Consider the following 20596-nt stretch of genomic DNA (forward strand, 5'->3'; position numbering starts at 1 on the left):
CCCGCGGCAGCACCAAGGGCTCTGTAAGGGCCGTCCCGGGACGCTCCCCCGGGGGTGCAAAGGGGCGGCCCCCCAAGCCCCTTCCTCCCCTGGGCGGCCCGGGGAGGAGCCGAGCGGGGCCGGCGCTCGCCGTCCCTCCCGGCGGGAGCGCAGCGCAGCCCAGCGACCGCCCGCAGCCGCACCGGCAACTTTGCCCGGCTCCGGAGCCGGCGGGGAGCGCTCCGAGGGCTGCGGGGGGACAAGGGCAGGGGGCTGGTGCAGGGAACCGGGCCGGGATTACGGGGCGGAGACGCTGCGAGGCGGGGAGCGGAGCCGGGAGCGCGGAGCAGCGCAGGGAGCCGGGCAGGGGCGCGCCGGGGGACTCGGAGCGGAGAGCGCGGAACTGAGCGGCGCAGAGCCCGCCCGGGCTGCGGAGGAGCGGCGGGCGGGGGGAGCCGGGCAGGGCAGCATCCCGCTCCCGGCAGGGTAGCCGGGCGGGGGTCGGGTGCTTCCCGGCCCCGCGGAACCGAGGGGGGCGGTCCGGGGGCTGAGCCTCTCCGCAGCCCCGGGGCGGGGGCGAGGCGGCGGCGGCCCCATGGGCGGCGGCGGGGGCGGCTCTGCGCGGGGCTCGCCCGCCGCGGCTGATGCCGCTGTCGCCCGCCCGCGAGGCGCTTGATGCGGGCGGCGGGGCCGGGGGAGGAGGCGGCGGCGGCGGGGGGCTCCCGGCCATGTGTCGGCCGGGGGTGCGCGGGGTCCTGGGCCGGGCGTGCCTGCTGCTGCTGCCGCCCTGCGCCCTGGTGCTGGCGGCGGTGCCCGGCTCCGCGTCCCACCCGCAGCCCTGCCAGATCCTGCGGCGCATCGGGCACACGGTGCGAGTGGGGGCCACCCACCTGCAGCCCCGGGCCGCCCCCGCCGCCGCCGCCTGGCCCGGGGAGGCTTCGGGCGGGCGCCCCGAGGGGCCGCGGGGCCGGCGGGCGGGGGGCGGCGGCGGGGGACAGCGGCGGGCGCCCCCCTCGCCGCGGGACGCGCTGCTGCTGGCCGTGGCCAACCTGAACGGTGTGCCCGGGCTGCTGCCCTACAACCTGTCCCTGGAGGTGGTGATGGCGATCGAGGCGGGGCTGGGAGACCTGCCCCTCTTCCCCTTCTCTTCAGCCAGCGCCTCCTGGAGCAACGACCCCGTCTCCTTCCTGCAGAGTCTCTGCCACACCGTGGTGGTGCAGGGGGTCTCAGCCATCCTCGCCTTCCCGCAGAGCCGTGGGGAGATGCTGGAGCTGGACTTCATCTCGGCCGCGCTGCGTATCCCGGTGGTCAGCATCGTGCTGGGCGAGTTCCCCCGGCGGAGCCTGGTAAGGCGCTGGGGACACGGGGAGAAAGCGGGGGGCAAGGGAAGGGCAGGGGTCTCGGCAGGAGGATTCTGACCGAGGGAGAAGCGCTCCAACCCCGGGGCCGGCGGCATCGGTTTTCGGTCCCTCCCTCCTTTAGCGCCCTGTTCCGCTTTAGCACTGGGGTGGCCGGGGAGAAACATCCTCTCCGTGGAAAGGCAGGCAAGAGCTCGGTGGCACAAGCGAAGTTGTTAGCCCGAAGCCATACACTGCGATTAGTTGCAGAGCCGAGAGCAGAAGGGGGTCCAGGACATGCTTTGCATATCAAGGAAAGGTTGTTAAGGGGGAAAGAAAAAAAAAAAGGCAAACGGAAAAAAACCCAAACGGCTTTCAGACTGTTTGTTTTGGGACTTAATGCTGTGGTCTGTGTGCGGCCATTGCAGGTTGGGCACCAGGTGACACTTCTCAGGGAAGTTGCTCAGTGTAACTTGACTTTGCATCGAGCTGAGCTGAAGCGCCAGGATTTTCTGTAGTTCAGTTTCACTTGTAGTTCATGCGTTGGTACTAGATCAGATTTTTGCCAATTCGAGTTGCCTAACTAAAGTAGTGGAAACTGCTGCCCATCCTGTTTGCTTGATTTTGTAGCACAAATAGTATAAATGGAATTCTTTGTGTTTGACAAAACTCTTAGGCACAAGCAGAAGTAGCATCAGGAGCTAAACTTTCTATTATACAAAGACATGTAACTTAGTGTTACACACTCTGGAGGAGGGTGATAGATACAGTATTTTGAAACTGCATTTGATGTCAGGAATCATCTCCAGGTAAAAGAGCTGAAAGAAAATGCTCTATTCTGTAAAGCCTGTGCAAGGAAAGTCATAAGTAAAATGATACAGCTGCCTTTTAAGTACAGGATAAATAGCTGTTTGATGTAAAAAGAGGTAGCTCAACTTTGCTTTCAAAATATAATTAGAAAACACATTGCCAAGTGAATTTGCTTTGCAAAAACAAATACAGACCACAGCCTGAATCTAATTTCTATGGGTTTGGGTTTTTTTCAGTTTTTGTGTGTTTGAATTGAGACAGAAAAGGAAGAAAAAGTCTGCATTAGGCAGTTCCTAGTCTATAACTGAAGATGTGACTGCTGTATCCTGGTCTGAATCACAGAATGGTTGGAGTCAGAAGGGACTTTAAAGACAATCTCATTCCACCCACTTCCACACCTTCTACCAGACCAGGCTGCTCCAAGCCTCACCCAGCATGGCCTTGAGCATCTCCAGGGATGGGGCAGCCACAGCCTCTCTGGGCAACCTGTGCCAGGGTTTCATCACCCTCACAGTCACGGATTTCCTCCTAATATCCCATCCAGCCCTGCCCTCTGGTATTTTGAAGCTTCTGCACCTCCTCCTGTCACTCTGTGTCCTTGTCAAAATCCCCTCTCCAGCTCTTTTGTAGCCCTCTAATTCAGCTAGGCTTCTCTACCTCAGCAAAACCCAAAACTCAGATCTCTCTAGGTTTAAGATGAAACTCAGGGGTAATCAGTGCTGCTGAATTCTGCTGTTGATGGTGCCAGTAGCATCCAAGTTTGCTGTTACATCTACCAGCCTTGCAGCTGCAGTCACAATGGTGCTGGAGGCAACAGCCAAAGCTCCCTGAGGGCCAAATCCTGAACCCAGGATTTGCTCTGACTGTTAGCATTATTTTATCTTCCATCTCAGAGAAAGGTCTAAGGTCACCCAAAGCTGCCTGAGTTCACAAGATGTGTTCAACACATGCAGCACAGGGTTATATTTCATTGCTGCTTTCTACAGACTTGAAAGCTCCTGCTTAACTTTCAGATTGTTCTCAGTGTGGAGCCCAAAGGATCAGTCGTCCAAATCAGGACTTTGTTCTTAAGCAGGCTTTAACTGGCATTGTCTTCAGTGACAGTGAAACCAATGCCTGGCACTGCACCTGTGCTGAACAGACTCTGTTTTTCCTTTGGGCTGAGTTTTAAAAAAATTACTTTTCAAGGATCTGTGGATTTAAAAAAACAACTCAGACTTACTCAAAGGCCAGCCAGCACTTGTATTCAAGTGTGTTGGTCTATCAAGGTTGTCTTGGAAGGGCTGACATCTTTCTGAACACTGTTTTTTTTTTTTTCATATTTTCACTTATTACATACCATTTTTAGGCTAATGCTGGAGGCAGTGCTACAGCAGCCTTGCCCTGCATACTTCTAGAGTTACAGGATTTCCAAGAGCATATTGGACCCAGGAGTCCCTGGAGTTGTTGGCAATCTCTGTTGCAGGCAGGGATTTTGTGTTCCTCACAGTCCCATACCAGCACTGACATGAAATGAACATGCCACAGACCTGTCACCTTCCTGTCTCTGCAGACCTGGAGCTGCAGATTGCCTTTTTCTACTGACTGGCAATCTTGGAGGAGGCAGTTGTACATGACATCATTATAGACGGGGCAGATTTCACTGATAGGCCCAACATGCAGATATCCAGAGAAGAAAAGAAGACTGATTTCTAATCCTGCTTCTGACTTGGCACCCCTGGGGTCACCCCTCCTGCTGATGCTTGGACAGAGCATCTTCCCTCCCACAAAATCACAGCAGCATGCCCTTAGGAGTGCCTGCAGGTATCTTCCTTCCACACAGGCATAGGAGCATACCCAAAACTTGTTTTGCCCTTGGAGAACATTTTGTACTGTGTTCATGTGAAGACCATGGCAAGCATAACAAACCCAGTATTTACTAGATGCTGTGTCATACTGCTTCTCCTTAATATTGAAATCTTTTATTAGGGTGATCTTAAGGTAGTAATGTCTAGCAAAGTCTCATTTTCCACACTGCAACAGGACGGGAGCATACACATGCAATGTCTTGTACTGCTGCTGATTCTTAATGTCATTATTTCATGCAGAAGTTTATAACAGGCAAATGTTCACTGTAATTGAAAAGCATGTTGATCTTGGATCAAATCTCCTCTAACATGGAAAAAAGCAATAGAATGAAAGGGAAGGTAAAGATCCAGAAATTAAATACATTTCAACAATACTGCCTCTTGTCTCTGTGGTGTTTGATGACAGTAATACTTCAGACGTGTAACATCAGAGGAAATATGAAGCACCACAGACGGGCAGCTACAGTCACATAAAGATACCTAGACAGTGTTTTCAAAAGTTCTGTGGTTGCTCACACATATTTAAAAATCAATTTCTCATTAAATTCTACCACCCTGAGGATAAAAAAAGAGAGCAAAGTCTTTCCACATGCCATGAATGATCACAAGGCAACAGCCACCACAAGGTGTGCTACTACACTCATTCTCCCACAAAGCAACAGCTTATTCTAGAGGTTCAGGAGTGTGTTGGTTTCAAGGGAGGCTACACAGAGTAAAATGTGACACACTTTTTTCATTTTATATCTGTGATTTAATTGTTAATGTACACTTACAGTATATCCAAGTGCTTTTGTGACCTGAAAAAATGCTGTTTACTTTTCTCACTTTACTGTCATTTCACACTCACTGAAATGACGCTTCATTTCATTTTCACACTCAGTGAGCAAAAGTAACAATTTAACACTGTCATTCAGCAAGGGAAAAAAATGGCATTGGATTTCTTCACTACTAATACAAATGCAAATTGCAGTGAAGCTTTGACAGCTCATTATTTTGGAGAAAGCATCTTCACAAGCACTGATGCCACTGAGGCAAGGCTTGTCACCTTATGTATGTTTGTATCAAGAGAAGCACTTTATCTTTTGTTTCCAAGATAACCAGTGTCATTAATTTTCCCATGGATGGAACAGGGAAAAGATCCAGGGAACATGAAGCATAAATAAATACAGTGATATTGCTTCTAGTAGTACAGCTCAGAGCTGAGTCTGGGAAGAATAGCCCATAATATCCATTTTGTTGGTGATAGTATCAGAAACACAGGGGAGGTCATGTTCGCAGCAGTGTTCTCTGAATTCAAAGGAGTATTTTTAGTGGGTTTCAGATAAATCAGGACCTCTGATGTCTGTTAACATGAAAAGGAATCTTCTCAGAGTAACTAAACTGAATAAAGTAATTCCAAATCATCGGTCCCTGCCAGTCTGTGCTTTACCTAGTTTCTTAAAGGAACTAAAATTGCAGTGCTGCTGATTACTGCTATGACTTCAGAAGGGGCCAAAAGAATAAATAAACCAAATCAAAGTTCCAGATTAAACTGAATTTTCCAGTGAAAAGCAAGCTCATCCTCAGAAGAGATGCTGTCAAAAGAAACTGCCTGTAAAATTTAATTTTTTGTTTTTAAAGGAATTGAGTTTTTTAACAGCTTCCTAATTTATAGATATATCAGACCAGCCTGGGTGAGGAATTACAGGTCTTTTTGGAAACAGACAGGAGTACCACTGTGAATACAGTGTCCTCAGAAGTCATACTGACCTGCAAGACACAGACTATGCATTGCACCAGTGAGGGCAGGCAGAAATTACAGCAAAGGGACAAAGATGTGGGAAAGCTTCTGCCCAACTAAATGCCCAGAGACACTTTTTTCTTTCCTTCTCAGAGACAGAATTTCATTTTTGCAGAAAAGGGGGTTTGATTTTGGAGAAAGTTTTAATAATTCCTTTTTCCAGGGAGAGAATGCAACACACACATTTGGCTGCAGGCTCTGGTCATTCATACTGCCACAGCTAATCTGTCTTAGTCCAGATATTGGGAGCTTGTGCTAGTTTCTGTGTAGATGAGGAATATATGTTCAGTCTTTCCCTGTGGCCAGCAACCCTCTTGACCTGGCACTGAGTAAATAGTGTGTGGCACTTGCCTTTTGTGTACTTCAGGAGGGTTTATGAGAGGGGTCTTGAGAGGAATCAAGGACAGAAATTGAGAGGATGTGCAAACAAATGCCCAGTTGCTTCTCTTTCAGCCAGAGACCCCAGTGATATTTCCTCTATCAAAAATCTTTGCATGGAACAAAGAAAGGGAGAAAAAACCCAAACTAGTCTCTTTATTGGAGTTAAAGGTTTAAGGAAGATCCAATTAATCAAACCTGTAGAAAAATCCCTTTTCAGAATGCAAGGAAGTGGTGAGAATGTTTAACTTCAGTTCTCCTCAGGTTTCTTAATACTAAAGCCTTTGGAGACAGAAAGAGCCAGAAGTCTGCTGGGATAGCACTCATTCAGAGCTGCCCAGTAACAAGATTTTCTCATTCCTTATCTCATGCTGATTCTTTGATGCAGAAAAGCTGAGTTAACATCAAATTCAGTGCCATACATGATGTTTATTTTGAGTTTGGCTCTTTTTTTCTATTCTGGGTGTTCACAAAACAATGTCTTTCTTGGTGCTAGGTCTTTCATAATGCACCGCACAAACTCCTGTCAGTGATGAGTGACTAAATTATGACAGTGTTAAATCATTGATTATTACTTTGCTGAAGGACAGGCATCATCAGAAGAAGCATCAAAGAATACTTGGCTTGATCCACTAAGTAAAAATTATAATTTTGCCTAGAATAGACAAATTTAAAGACAACCTGTTGTCAGATTCTATATGAGTACATAAGTTACGAGTACTGAACAGATTGTTAACAAAGAAAAGTAAGTTGGAGTATTTAATATATTTTCCCCCAAGAATTTGTTCATGAAAGCCAGTGGAAGTAGAGCTCCAGAAACTAGAAATCAATAAAAGATCTTGTGATGTGTTATTCAATTTATTTATTGTGATTAAATTCACACACTACCTTAGAAAGTTCTCATTTAGGGTATATTTAATAAATTGTTTACTATTTAAACCCATGAAATATTGAAAATACATAGTTTTAGGACTTAAGACTGTGCTGGATCTAGTTACAGTTTTAAGCCCTCAAATAAAGTGTTTATATTGTGTTGTATTATTTTCTTCTCTGGATTCCCAATCAATTTTTAAATGTGGAAGAAAACCAGGCATAACATGTCTGGAATTTACATATTTATTATAATCAACAAAAAACTGGAAAAAGCAGTTTCTTTTAAAAAAACCTAAATTTACCTTCCAACAAAGACTCAGACTATAAACCCATGTTTCTGTAGGTCTCACTGAAGGGCTTTTAAAGAGTGGAAGGGTTGTCTTCTCAATTTGATGAAATGAGAGTGCATCAGGTCTCACTGCAATACAAATAGCTGTGCATTGCAGAGTTTGTTCTGAAGAGCTGAAAGCACCCAGAGAAAAGAGGAGGAAGAGAACAAGAAAAGGAAGCAGGAAAACTGGAAACGTCACATGTCAGTGACACAGGGGAAGAGAAGGAGAAAATAAGCTGAACTGAGAAGAGAAAGAAGAAGTGCCCTTCCCTATGTCTTTACTTTTTGTGGTTCTAGCAGCAAAAAACAAGGGAACTGAATTTTGTAGGAAAGCACTGGACAAAGAGCTGGAATCACCGAACACAGAGAAGAATGGCTTGCCCAAATCAGAGTTGAATTCACAGGGCTGTCTTGATCCCTGGCTAAGAATAGTTACTTCCAGTGAGTAATGCTTGCCCAAAAAAGCATTCCCCCCCCACCCCCCGCCCCCCCAAAATGCATTGTCTTTCCTGCAGATTTCTCAGGAAACTGATTAAGCCAGCATCTAGGATGCAGTGATGGGAACAGGAATTAATATCAAATGTAGATAATGCTGTTGCCAGAGGGATGTCTTGCAAAGGGTGTGAGGCCTTGGTGTATTTGGGTTTTATTAATGGAAGCCTTTTTTGCAAACTTCATGCTGAGAGTCCCTCATGATAGTTTGGGACAAAGGGTCAGACTGGTTAGGATTTCAGAGCACCAGGTTACTAGGATGCATGCAGCATCATACCAAGTAGGTAGCCAACAAGGATTTCCTAATAAATGGGAGCAGGTTCAGGGACAGGGACTTAACGATTGGAGCTTTGGACATTAGTGACTGTACTTTACTTCTGCTCTGGCCCTGAAAGACTCCACATTTTCCCCAAAACCCTGTCAGTCAGCCAAATTGGTTCTCACCACCACAGGGAAAGGATGTGCAGATGGTGGAAGTAGCAGGAGAACTGGGAGAAGGATTTAAGCTTGAGTAGGCAGCGCTGATGGATGACTCATTTATTAAGGGAGTCACACTCGAGCAAAGCTGCTTGTTCAAGGGGCTCCTCATCAATGTGACTCAGAAGTTCATAGCTTGGCCCCAAGTGCTTCGCAGCTGTCACAGCAAGCTGATAACACTGCTCTTGGTAATATTCTTCATGAAGAACTGAGACAGGCATACCACAGCCATTGTAACATTACATGCTGCACTTGTAGGGCATTGCAACCAAAAGTTTGTGTGCAGTTGGCCTTGAGACTTGGATTGGGCTGCAGACAGGGTTCCAGAGAATCTCTCTGTTCAGGCTTGATGTTCACCCCTCAGACCTGAGCTCTGTGTGTCATTTCCCTGCAGTGTGGGTCCATGCAGGCGCTGATGAGCATCTTGCATCCCTGGAGCAAGGTACAAGCAGAAAGCAGGTGCCACCCCTCATGCCAGGCTGCCATCCTGTGCCTCTGCGAGCTCTGAGTGCCTTGTCAGTGAGCAGGGAGATGATGCTGAACCTCTCAGATCCTCTCTGCTGCAGGAATGGTGAGCTGGGAGAGCCCTCAGAAGCTGATGGGAAGGTTTCCAGTTGGCAGCAGTTTGGAAAGGTCTGGTGTGCAGTTTGGTGCTGGATAATTAACTTCTATCTGAAATGTTTCATCCTGGGTGCCTTCAGGCTGCAGAGAGGGGGGTGGAGGAGGAGGGCACAGGTGGGGACAGGTTGACACTGAACCACAGAAACAGTGTCAACACCCTCAGTTGACACTGAACCACAGAAAATGGGGAAATTACTGTGATCATTCAGTTCTTATTATTATACAGGAAAAATCAAACATTGGGGAGCTCAGAAGAAGCAGCCGCCATTTTTTCCTCTTCTTTCTACAGTATTTTTATTACTCTTTTTTCACTCGCTTTCATCTATGATGATCATTTCCAAAGCTTGTTTTACAATGTGGAAAGTATTTGAAGTGGATTATAAAAATCTATGAATGTGCTGCACAGGCGTATTTTATACTCTTAGTATTTCCCTGAAGGCATGCTATCCCACTTCCAGCTTCTTTAAGACTGTGAAGGAAATTATTGCCCATGCTGTCTATACGACATTTTACAAGACTTTCTAACTTGAGACAGAGTCAAAAGACAAGACAGATCTTCAAGCATTAACTGAGATTTTAAAATGAAGTTTTGCATTTTTTGAAAAGAAGGAGCTATTTGACATAGCAAATAAGAACCAGAAAGAGCAGCTGAATTATGCACCAGCCTCTCTCATTGATGCTACTGATAAACCAGTTGCATTACACTAATTTTAATGGCATACTCACTCAAACTGGCTTAAAAAGATCTTTTTATCTTGCAAATCAGGTGAAAAGTTGGTATTATTAAGTTCACAATTTGGTAATTTTCCAGTGCTATTTTAGGTGAATGCATAATTATTTATCACTTTCTGAGTGTGTAAGGCTCACTCATATGTAACTGCTTTCTGTAAGACAGCAGTTGTTTTTAAGAATTTCCTGTACTCAGTGTAAGTATCGAAAGAGAGAAAACCAGATCTGACCTCTATTTGGAGCTGCCCTCCTTTGAGAATATACTGAAAGTGTTTTAACTGTGATTTACATTGTTTTAGTGTGCTAATACTATAGAGCTGATTTTACCCCTGCCTTAGATGGCAACAAGATGGAAGGTTTATGTGCCTGGGCTTCTTCTGCTTAAGTTTTGTGTGTGATAGGTGATGAACTACAGAGGCAACAAATAGATACCCACTGACAGCCTTGAGGCAAACACAGGTAAATAGTTACAGCAGAAAGCATTGCTATTTTTTGTTTACGTGTCAAGGCATGACAATTTCAGATGTTTCATCTTCTGTCTCTAGAAGTGTTGAAGGCCAGGTTGGATGGAGCTCTGAGCAACCTGGTCTAGTGGAAGGTGTCCCTGCCCATGGCAGAGGATTGGAATGGAATGGTGTTCAAGGTCACTCCCAACCCAAATTATTCTGTGGTCTGTGAAAGTGTCTGCTGCAGAGTTCATGACCAGGGAAATGGTAAAACATGGCATAAGTGTTTCTTCCTCAGAGATAATGGGGAGAGAAAAAACACCTATTAATAATTTATATAAAAGTTCCTGTCACAATGTATCAGTACAGAAATATCCTGGGTAGCTGGTATGGTTAACAATACTCCCGTGGCATCTGATTAGGAATCTTACATCAGCAGTCAACACAGGGAAGCCAAAATGATGATTATTCAGTCATCCTTATGATCGTCTTTTTATATACATGAATTATTTACAGAGTACAGGGTGCTTACAAGCTTGTTAATTAAAACCTCCTTTTTCACTTCAGTTATACCCCTAAGATTTCTTCCAAGCATGTCATCCTTCTAAAGACTTTTATTTCATGTTCATTAAGCCATGTTTTGTTTAATGTTTTCTTCCGTTGTCTAAACTGAGAATCCCTTCATGTGGAGTACTCTTGGGAAAGGATTCCTTCACAATGAGAATTTATTTTTTGAGAGATAGATGGGTCGTGGGTCTGTTTTGGATATTGATGCCCAGAATCCCCAGGAATGCTCAAATATTTTTTCAGATGCTCTGTTATCTATCTATATTCCATTTTCAGTGTGTCATGCTCATTTCATCCTTTCTTTATCTTGCCCACTGGTCTTTGTTCTGAGGTCCTGTCTTCCACTGTTGGATACTACAGATCCTGAACTTACAGAGTCTATGAACTGCAGGAAAAGACTGCAAGGCTCTATTGTGATACAAATGATCAGCAACATAAATTGCTCATCACTCACTGTTCATCTGCACTGAAGAGCACCAAAAATAAGGCACTTATTTATAAATAGTTCAGCCTGCTGGATTCCAGTGAAACACAGTTTTGTATCTTCCCACCATTTTGACAGTGCATATAAATATGTAACATGCAGTTATGTGGAAGTGAGCTGTGCCACAATGTCCTCCTGGGGTGTTCACAACCCTTACAGGTTTATAAGTGGCAAATTTAGACCGATGGTGGGATGCAGCAGTGCCACATGATTAGCAGAAGAAAGATGCTCTGTTTGACAGGGAATAGGAGCTTGTTGACCAGCTCATACTGCCCTTGTATTCCTGCCCAGAACTGTACTTTAAGAGGAAAATGAAGTGAGAATTCACAGTGAATAATACATCTGATAATCACAGACATTTTATTTCTCTGCCTGAAAACCACCTGAAATTTCTGGAACAAGCCAGAACAAAGGAATGGCAGTATCCCAGAGCCTTACAAAACATCTATGGGAGTACGTCCTTTTACTTCACTGGCTTTGAGTAAGGACCAGTTTGAGATACAGTTTTGGTTGTCTAACTAGGCCCATGATTTTTTTTCCCCAGTCCAATAAATACAGGAATTGGTGATATACATGGAATCTGGAACTTGCAAATACTTCAAGTATTTGGTTTTACTGTGCGTTTTCTATAAGCATTTGTCCTAGTATAATTTGATTACTGAAGTGTTCATGAAAAGGGGAAAATGTTCTTGTTGAGGAGAACAAAAACAGCTGAAGTGAATATTTTCAGTTGTAGGAGTGTCTGCATGCTGTTTCTGATGCAATTGGCATGATTTTTAAAAAAAGCATTCAGACTTCATTTAAGTGTGGTATTGTTTTGTTTTGAATGAGAAACTAGTCCAATAGGATCTGTGGTTTGTTGCTCTGATAGTAAAAATATATTCATAAGCAAACTTTGGACTTCTGTCAACTCTAACCTTTAATTTTACCTGAAATTGACTTATTTTCACCAGAGAGTTCCCACTTTGCCTAAAATCCTATAGAAAGCAATTCACTAACTATGATCGAGAATAATTCAGACAATCCATCTTTTTGTGGATCCATATTAGGCCAGCACTGTGAAGCAAATGCTTTCTTCCGAGAGTCATACAAAATTATTACAATTTTATTGGAGAATAATAAGCAGCAAAATGGCTTATTATTGTCAGTAAGATGAGGAGAAATGAGTCTGCAGTCCAACCACTGAACAGGGGACTCAAATAGGAAATTCATTCCTCTTCAATACAGTTAAAATCACAGGAAAATACACTGGACTGAGTACTGGAATAGCCGCTGGTCTACCAGTCCAGGCATGAAGTCCAGGTGTATTCCTGTGCTTTGTCAGAAGTTTCCTCTGGAAGATTAAAAGTTGCCAGGGAATTACCCATGACATGTTGCCTGTCTATAAACAATGACTGCCCAGTGTGACACTGATGTGGCTGCCACTGAAAATGTTTTGTGGTGCTGTGGCATCCTTTAACAGAAGATCCTTGTTTCTTGAGTCTCCCTTTGTTGCTTTTATTCTCACTGCTGGCTGTCTGTTTCACTCCAGTTTGCCACACACCTCACAGAGCACTTCTGGGGTATCAAAGCTTTATTGCAATAAAAATCAATTCAGGTTATAGTTTTTCACTTTCTTTAGTTCCATCCCAGGTGACTGAAATGTGTAATTCTGCACATTGCTGTAATAACTGTAGTACATTCCCCATCCCCAAGTGTTTAAGGACAGGCTGGACAGGGCTTGTAGCAGGCTGATCTAGTGGGAGAAGTCCCTGTCCTTGGGACTTCCAATCCAAACCATTCTACGATTCTGTATCTTAGGCTGACCAAGACTTGCACTCAAGTGCTAACATCATATAAACAATGAAAGCTGAAATGTGGAAAGAAATAAAATCCCAACATTCCTGTGTCTTCAGGGAACATACTTTCTTTTTGTGGCAGTTTTTGCTGGAGGTTCTCTCTCCCTGAAGCAGTACTGTTTCCTGCAGAGAGAGCGACAGCAGTTTGCAAGCTCTTGCCAAACTCTTAGGAGTGGTGATCTGTCATCCCTTCCTCTCAGGTTGTCTGGGGGAATTAGATACTCCTCTGCAACACTCCCCCTTGTTTGGAGTGTTAAAAAGAATCGCGGTGCCAGAAATAGTCACTGCGAATTCCTTGTCCCCAGGCTTTGGTTCACCAGACTCTGCAGAGTCATCATGGATTATTTGCATGGGGATGGAGAGACGCAAGCATCTTGCAGAGATTAGTGAGACGTGACGCTCCCGTATTTTGTTGGAGGCGCTTATCCGTGTTAAACTCCCGGGGTGTGCCTCATTTTCTCTGGTTCTTACCCTCTCCTTCAGGATGATACAATCACCCACTCAAGGAGCAGAAATAGTGCATGACTAACTATGTCACGGAACAAATGATTAACACTAAGTAGTTTGTGCAAGCTGTTTGCAAACAATCCACGTGCCGACAATTACACTGGAGCAGTTTTGTGAATACCTAACTCAGTGTGTTTTGCATAACTCAAGACTGGCTCCGAGATCATTAAATTCATAACTTCTGTCTCGTTTGCTAAATTCATGAATATCATTATTTCTTCGAGCCCGTAGAACTTGTAGTGTTAGACTTGACTGTGTTTATTAGTCTTGGTAACACCGGACTGGAGAAGCTGTTGGAGTGATGGTGGCTCTGATGACTGAGGAGCTGTTTAAGAGGAGTAACAGCTGCTGTGTTTTTAGAGTTTCTAAGTCACTTGCAAGTTAACTTAAAAGTTTTTAAGTGCAGAGGAGGACAGGCTACACAGGCATTACTAATCTGATGCTCTCAGATTCTCAGTGACACAAATAAAGATGCTGTTTGCCCTAACTACACCCGGAAGACCCACAGGCCTGAACACTGGCTGCCCAAGTGCATCAAAACACTCTCAGAGTTCATTTCTGAGAGCTGAGAGCCTCTTTGCCAGCTGTAACAGTTTATTAGCTGTCTTCAGGGTCAAAAAGCTGACTTGTAGAGAGCGTAGCATCCGTAGGCATCATCCCATGGATCAGGGCAGGGAGAGTTGAGCCATGAGGAAGAAAGATCTTGCACGTCTGTAGGAGTCTCAAGCACAGACAAGAGTTTATTGATTCATTTGGTTCAGAATGTTTAGGAGCCTTTTGACTCACAGAAATGTGCAGCCCAAGCAGATGCTAAAGCTCTTAATAAGTTAACTAAATGCCCAATGTTCTTGGGTAATTGATGCTTTGCAATGAGTGTAGTGGCTTTTCAGCTGTCACAGGGTTTTTCAAACCCTATGTAATTCTAAGGAGGAGGTACATTAATTTTTAAGGGAGATTATAAGATATTATTTCATAATAGGAAATGGAGGCAGTGGAAATTTTAAGGAATTGCAACAGAGAAGATAAAACCAGTATCAAAACTAGATTTTGTAGGCCTTTTTCATAATTTCCATGCTGCAAAGCATTCTTCCCATCCCTAACATCCAGGCTATTAAATTGTTGCTGTTACTTTCATTATTTTCTCATAAACAAGGCCAACCCCTGTTAACCTGCCACAATTTTCCCCTCAAACAATGTAAGGTATCAGTACACATAAGTTTTTACATAAATAGGTAGGTTGAAAAACTTTGTTTACAGAGAAGTTAAATTGGTATTTAATTGTGTCTCAACAATTTGTCCACATTCTTCTGACTGTCTTTTTCCTACAAGTGTATTGAACTTCCCTGCCATGAAAGGCCTTGCCTGGTAAGAGCACTATGCTGAGTTATTTATGGACGGACGCATTGCTTAAAGCCTCACTTACCACTGCTCCACTGAATCTAAACATTACTCAAAGGAGGGATTAATATGTATGATTCATATGCCATTGTTGCTTACAAATCTTGTGCAGTCACTTCATTCTTGGTCCAAATGACTATGATAGGTGCAGAGAGAAACCAAACTGGTAGCAGTAGTCATGCAAGTATTTGTGTGTAGCAGGGAGGTGAAGGTGTTGTGTATTTCCTGTCAGGCATTTAGATGAGCCCAGAAGATTGAGTCACAAGTAGGAGCTGTAAATGCTCACTTGATGATCTTGCACATTATAAATCCAAGAGTGAGACAGGGATGGCTGATGGTTTTTGACACATTCTCCCAAACCTTCCCATAATACTGGCTGTAAAACCGCTTCCTGTCCTCTGAGGCACCTACTACGGCAAGATCTTGTTTCATCGCTATATCCGGGACTCATTTGGAATACTGTGGACCATTAGTAACTTGCTTATCTCCTTTAAACTAATGAGGAAATCACAGTACCAAAATACCCATAGACATGGGGTCCTGATGAGGGGATTTTCAGTGGGATGTTGGAAGGACACGCCGATGCACCAGAGCAGTATAATGGTGCAAATACCCAAATGATTTAACAACACATAAAACAAATGGCTGTTACTTCCCATAGTTTTTATATATTAAGGCAGTTGTGTCTAGCACAGCAAAGAAGTGGAGATTTCGGCTTTAGATTTTGCTTCTGGCAAAGGCTTGATGTATTACTTAATCTGGTTTTTTTCCCCTTTTTCCCTCTGATCCGTGGCTGTGTAAAAGGCTGTGAAGTATTTATCTTGCTGTAAGCCTTAGGATGGGTGAGAAGCCTGGTGGTGATGTGTCCCTCTGGGGCACTGTGGAGGGGGTTATCCCCACTTTAGAGCGGGGTTTTCTCATTGAGATTAGGCAGGGATCTCAAACTAGATTGCTCAGGTTCTATATTCAACAGCCAGACGGTGCCTCTTCTTCCTCCTCCTCCTCCTCCTCCTCTCCTGTGTGCCTGGTAACGGGCTCTGTGCAGTCACACACTTTAGTGGGTCGTTGCTATAACACTTTATTGGAAACTCAAATGCTTCTGCCTTTGGGGGTGGGTGGTGGGCGCCTCTTGATTATGGGATCTTGCCTGATTTTGTGGTTTGCACGCTCAGAAAAAGCAATTTCAAAACACAGCCACAAAACTTCTACACGCTGGCTTGTCTTTCAGGCTTTTGTTTGTTTGTTAATGACAGTATTTTAATTCAGCATTGGGAATTAAAAGTAGGGAGCAGTGGTTAAAGCATTTGCAGTGGGTAGAAGCCACTAGGCTTTGGTGCATTTTCGAAAGGTCAGATTTCTGTCTTGTGTTGGAAGGTGGTAAGTCCCCAGCTGAGGACCTTAAAACACCACAGCTCCCAGTTTATTTGGGTTTGCCCCCTGCTGAGGAAGGAGCATCACTGCCTGATTAGTGAAAGGTACCCAGTGAGCTGAGGATGCCTGTGCAGGATGACACCCTCTGACCCTGGCCAGCATTGCGGGCCTCAGGTCAGCAGGAAGAGGCATTTCAAGTCCATTCAGGACAGCACATTCCAGTGGCCCATCCCCTTTGTCAGCTGCCTGCATCCCATCACATGGAGACAGTATTTATTTTTAAAAGAGATGTTTGATTTTATTTTTCCCTCCTCATCCTGTGCCCTGAGAGCCAATTTAACTCTTTTTTTTTTCCTAATTTCCCATCTTTCTAATTAAATCCTTGGTGTATTAAATAAGAAACCTCAAGTGAAGGTGCTTAAATTCTGATCCTGGTTTTAAGCCAAGCCGTGTACACCAAAGAATTCACCTTAGAGCCATGTTTTTAATACCTAGCCTCAGAAAGATGAACTACTAACTTAATCTACCCTGGCCTCATTTTATAGAGTTAAGAGATCAGGCTTTGCAAGCTTAATTCTCAGCTTTCTTTCATACAAAAAAATCAATATAGAACAAAATGCCCTTGTAGCTAAAATTAATCCTGTGAAACATGCCTGGAGCAAGGCCCAGCAGAAGAGGATGCAATGATGAGCTGGTGCTGGCTTTCTGAGGAATGGGACATGGGTCAGCATCAATTTCCCCTGCTGTATATTGCTATATTCAGCTATCATTCCAGGGGTGCCCTGTGGATCTCTGCATGGGTATTTCTTTGACAGGCAGAAGAAGGAGGAAACTGTAGAGAAGAAGGAAACTTCTTCTCAGGGACACAGCTGCTGAGGGTATGGGGAATGCAAATGCTCAGGAAGGATTGAAAACACTTTCAAGCCATGCTGTAATTGCACTGGTGAGTGAAAATGGTGCTCTGTCAGATTTTATTCCTTGTTGCAGGTGTTAATGGTGAATATAATCTAATTGGATTAAATGCTGTGTGCATACACCAGGTACATCTCAGAAAGGGCAGCAGCTGCTGTTGTAAAATGGGACCAGACTTCTTTTACCAGCACAGCATCAAGCGGTCTTCTCCATACCCTCTCTTTTATTCTCCATTTCCTTCCAGAATTAATTTCTTCTTATTCAGTCACTGTTTTGCTTATACCAAAAAAGTTAAGTCATACAGAAAGAGTACTCACAGCCTGTCATGCCTCTGAAAAAGCAGCCCTTTCCAGCAATATGCTGCAGGATGTCCATCTTACTGATGGGAAGGTGGAAGCTGCCGAAACAGGGCAAAGATGGGGGGAATGCTGCTTCAAGAGCCCTTGATGCTGAGGAGCCTGTCAGGGGTGACACGCCAAGGAGCCCAGTGTGGAGCAGTGCTTGGCAATGTGCATCATAATTACAGCCCTGGTTGCCAAATTCCCTGTCAGCTTTTGTGCTGTGTTAGCAGGGGTCCTCAAGAGCAAGGCATGTGAGCAAATATTGCACTCAGCTAATGTGAGCTTTAGAAACCCTTCTGATGTGCAAAGCCAGGAATTCATTGTTAGCCTAATCAAGGTCTCAGCACTGTTAGCAAAGTGATATTGTTTGTCTCAATGATACAGGGGAATTATGCAAGTGCCACAGCTCATTCTCAGTAACAACACAGTTCAAAATGTTGTAGCCAGAATCCCTGCATCTCTGGGATCATCCTCTAGGTTCCCAGATCTTTAGAGAGACAGAGCACATGTGCCTGTGTGTTTTTGGGGGCTGGGGGTTGTGACTGGCAAGTAATCTGTGTTCCAGGATTTCTCAAGGCAGGAGCATTATGTTGATTTTGGGAGTTTCTCCCACTTTTGGTCTCTTCTGTATATTTGTTAATGCTGCCTGCATGCCTACTGTATTTATTTGCCCATTCCTCGTTCGTTTGCAGTTCTACCTTATATCCACATTTGTGGCATGTGGTACACACTGGGTAGTTGTCCTTTGTTCTGTGTAAATCCTGTTCTACTCAGTTCTCAAGGCTGCAGTCTCCTAGTGGCCAGTAGCTGACCACTGGTGAGTGGTGATTTTTAGCCCTGGCACCTCCTGGTGCCATTCTGTGCAGGCAGTGGTGTTTTTTGCTATTACCTTGTGATGTCACTTCTAGGGACCTTCAATATAACCCTGTTTGGTTTTTATTTCGTCAGTCTTCAAACTCTTATTTCTCCATAATCCAACTCACATTTTATTCCTGCAGCCTGGCCACAGCTTTATCTTTGATCTGGGGTTGTAGGTAATGACTCTAAAAGGCTAAGGAGAGTTCTTCCATTAGCAGACACACACACACACACACACACACACAGACACACACACAGAGCAACCTTGTATCTGCCTAAATAGTTTCTTCAAGTTAAACCAGCAGCACTAGTGTGTTACCAAAATTTCTTAGCAACAACAGAATCTTCCTCTATCGTGCCTCAGATGTGAGGAGCAAGGAGACAAATTCCAGCAAGCTCAAAGAACTTTAGTTAAAGTAGTATCTGCTTCAACCTGCTGCTGCTGGTTTGGCTCTGCTGCTGTCAAAAGCTGAATTGCTTGAACCAAAAAACTGGGGGAAAAAGCCCCTCCCCTGTCCATTGCCTGAATAACAAGTGGGAAAACTCAAGACTGCCTGCTTCAGAACTCTTTCCAAATGGATCCATTTGGACTGAAAGTCAGGATGTGCAAAGCACCAGTGCTTGTGAGGTGCTTCTCTACAGAAAAGCACTCAGACATCCCTAAACAGTCTGCTGAAGGCCTTTGATTCAGAAGAATGCGGTTTCTTCTTAAGGGTAGGATTAAATTCTGCTTAACACCATATTACAGCTATCCAGTCCCATAGTGGCAATCAGAAGAAGCCCCAAAATATGCTCTTAGTGGAACAGCCACTGTGGTTTGTATTCTTAACAGATGTGGGAAGACTGGTAGTGGGGCAGCTCCTTCTGGCAAGTCCTCACCTACTTCAGTAGTCCATTCTGACCTCCACACACAGCAGCTCCTGGCAGCTTTTGCAAGGGCTTTTTAGACTCTGATGACAATTCTGTGGCAGCTGGGAGTGAGCACCACAGACATGGACCCACACCACTTCCACCCGAATTGTACTGCCATTTTAAAGAAATGCCATGGAGAATTAGCACAGCTCCCCCTGGTCTGTCTGCACATGCCCTTTTTTAAATCATAAAGGGAAATTTTAGGGAAGGGAAAATGTTCTCTCCCTGGGATCTGTATGAAATGTTCTTCACTGAACTTTGAATGTTGGAATTTTTTTTTTCTTGCTGAAGCAAAGAACACCTTGAAGTTTTTGAAGTAATATTACTTAGGATAATTTATAAGTGGCTATTCAGATAAAATAAGTGACCCTACTTTCCAAGAGCAGCTGAAAGTTCATATTTTACATTGCCTCCATGACCTTGTAGAGAGAGCTGTACATATTCAGATTAGTCTGGAGTATTTTTGTGTAGCATTAGAGAAAGCAACCTCAAGTCATGTCTGTCTGGTCTAATAAAAGAAATAATTTTCAAAACAAACTAAGTCAAAATTTAAATTAAGCTAACTCCTGTGGTATAGTGATTTTTAAAATCAACAGTCAGTGCATTTTTAGGATTTGCATGTAAGCATTGCCTGGATGGATGCCAGGCTTCTTTTACTGCAGGAATCAGGATAGCTCTGGCTAGTCTAAGAAAGCTTTTCTTTCAGAGCTTTTAAACCCTCTGCAAAAAATGGTCTTTAGTGTGGGGACCAACCCTTTTTGAAATTACGGTCTTGGTCAAACAAGGGTGTATAAGGAGACAGATGTACAAGAGAAGGAAAAAAGGAATTTCTGACATCATCTCACTGGTTTTTGGTCCAAAGCAGGTCTGGGATTTTCTTCCCCAGAGAACCAGAAGTCTGCATAGCAGAAGCAGCAAACCAGAAGTCTGAGGGCAGAGCAGGTTTTTGCTGCAACAGGAGCTCACCTTCCCTCCGGAGCAGCCCTGTGGGCTGGGCAGGGGCTGGGATCTGGTGCAGAGGGGGCACCTCTGCAGCTGGTCAGGAAGGGGGGCAGAACTTCCCACAGTCTGTCAGCTGTCAGCACAAACTCCTTCTTCAAGTATTGCCATTTCAGCAGAGGCAGCACACATTAAAAAAATAAAATAGCATTTCCTAGCACCTTTTCTCATAGCATGAAATGAGGAAGTGCCCATAGACTTTAAGGAATTGGGCTTTGGGCTTAAATTTTTCTAATTTCAACCATGGAAAAAACCAGTCCTGGATTTTGAATCTGTGGCATCAGTTTGCTCACAGCTGCTGTTGAGTTC

General features: G+C 44.5%; 1 protein-coding gene across 1 annotated transcript in view; it reads left to right on the forward strand.

Annotated features, from left to right (window-relative positions):
* The first annotated feature begins 623 nt into the window (after positions 1-623).
* Positions 624-20596, forward strand: part of GRIN3A (glutamate ionotropic receptor NMDA type subunit 3A) — a 67821-nt gene continuing 47848 nt past the window's right edge. The window contains exon 1 of the mRNA XM_066569886.1: positions 624-1325. Coding sequence (XP_066425983.1) covers positions 624-1325 — 702 coding nt within the window. The remainder of the gene's footprint in view (positions 1326-20596) is intronic.

The sequence above is a fragment of the Molothrus aeneus genome (assembly GCF_037042795.1).
Source record: "Molothrus aeneus isolate 106 chromosome Z unlocalized genomic scaffold, BPBGC_Maene_1.0 scaffold_33, whole genome shotgun sequence".
Classification (NCBI taxonomy): Eukaryota; Metazoa; Chordata; class Aves; order Passeriformes; family Icteridae; genus Molothrus; species Molothrus aeneus.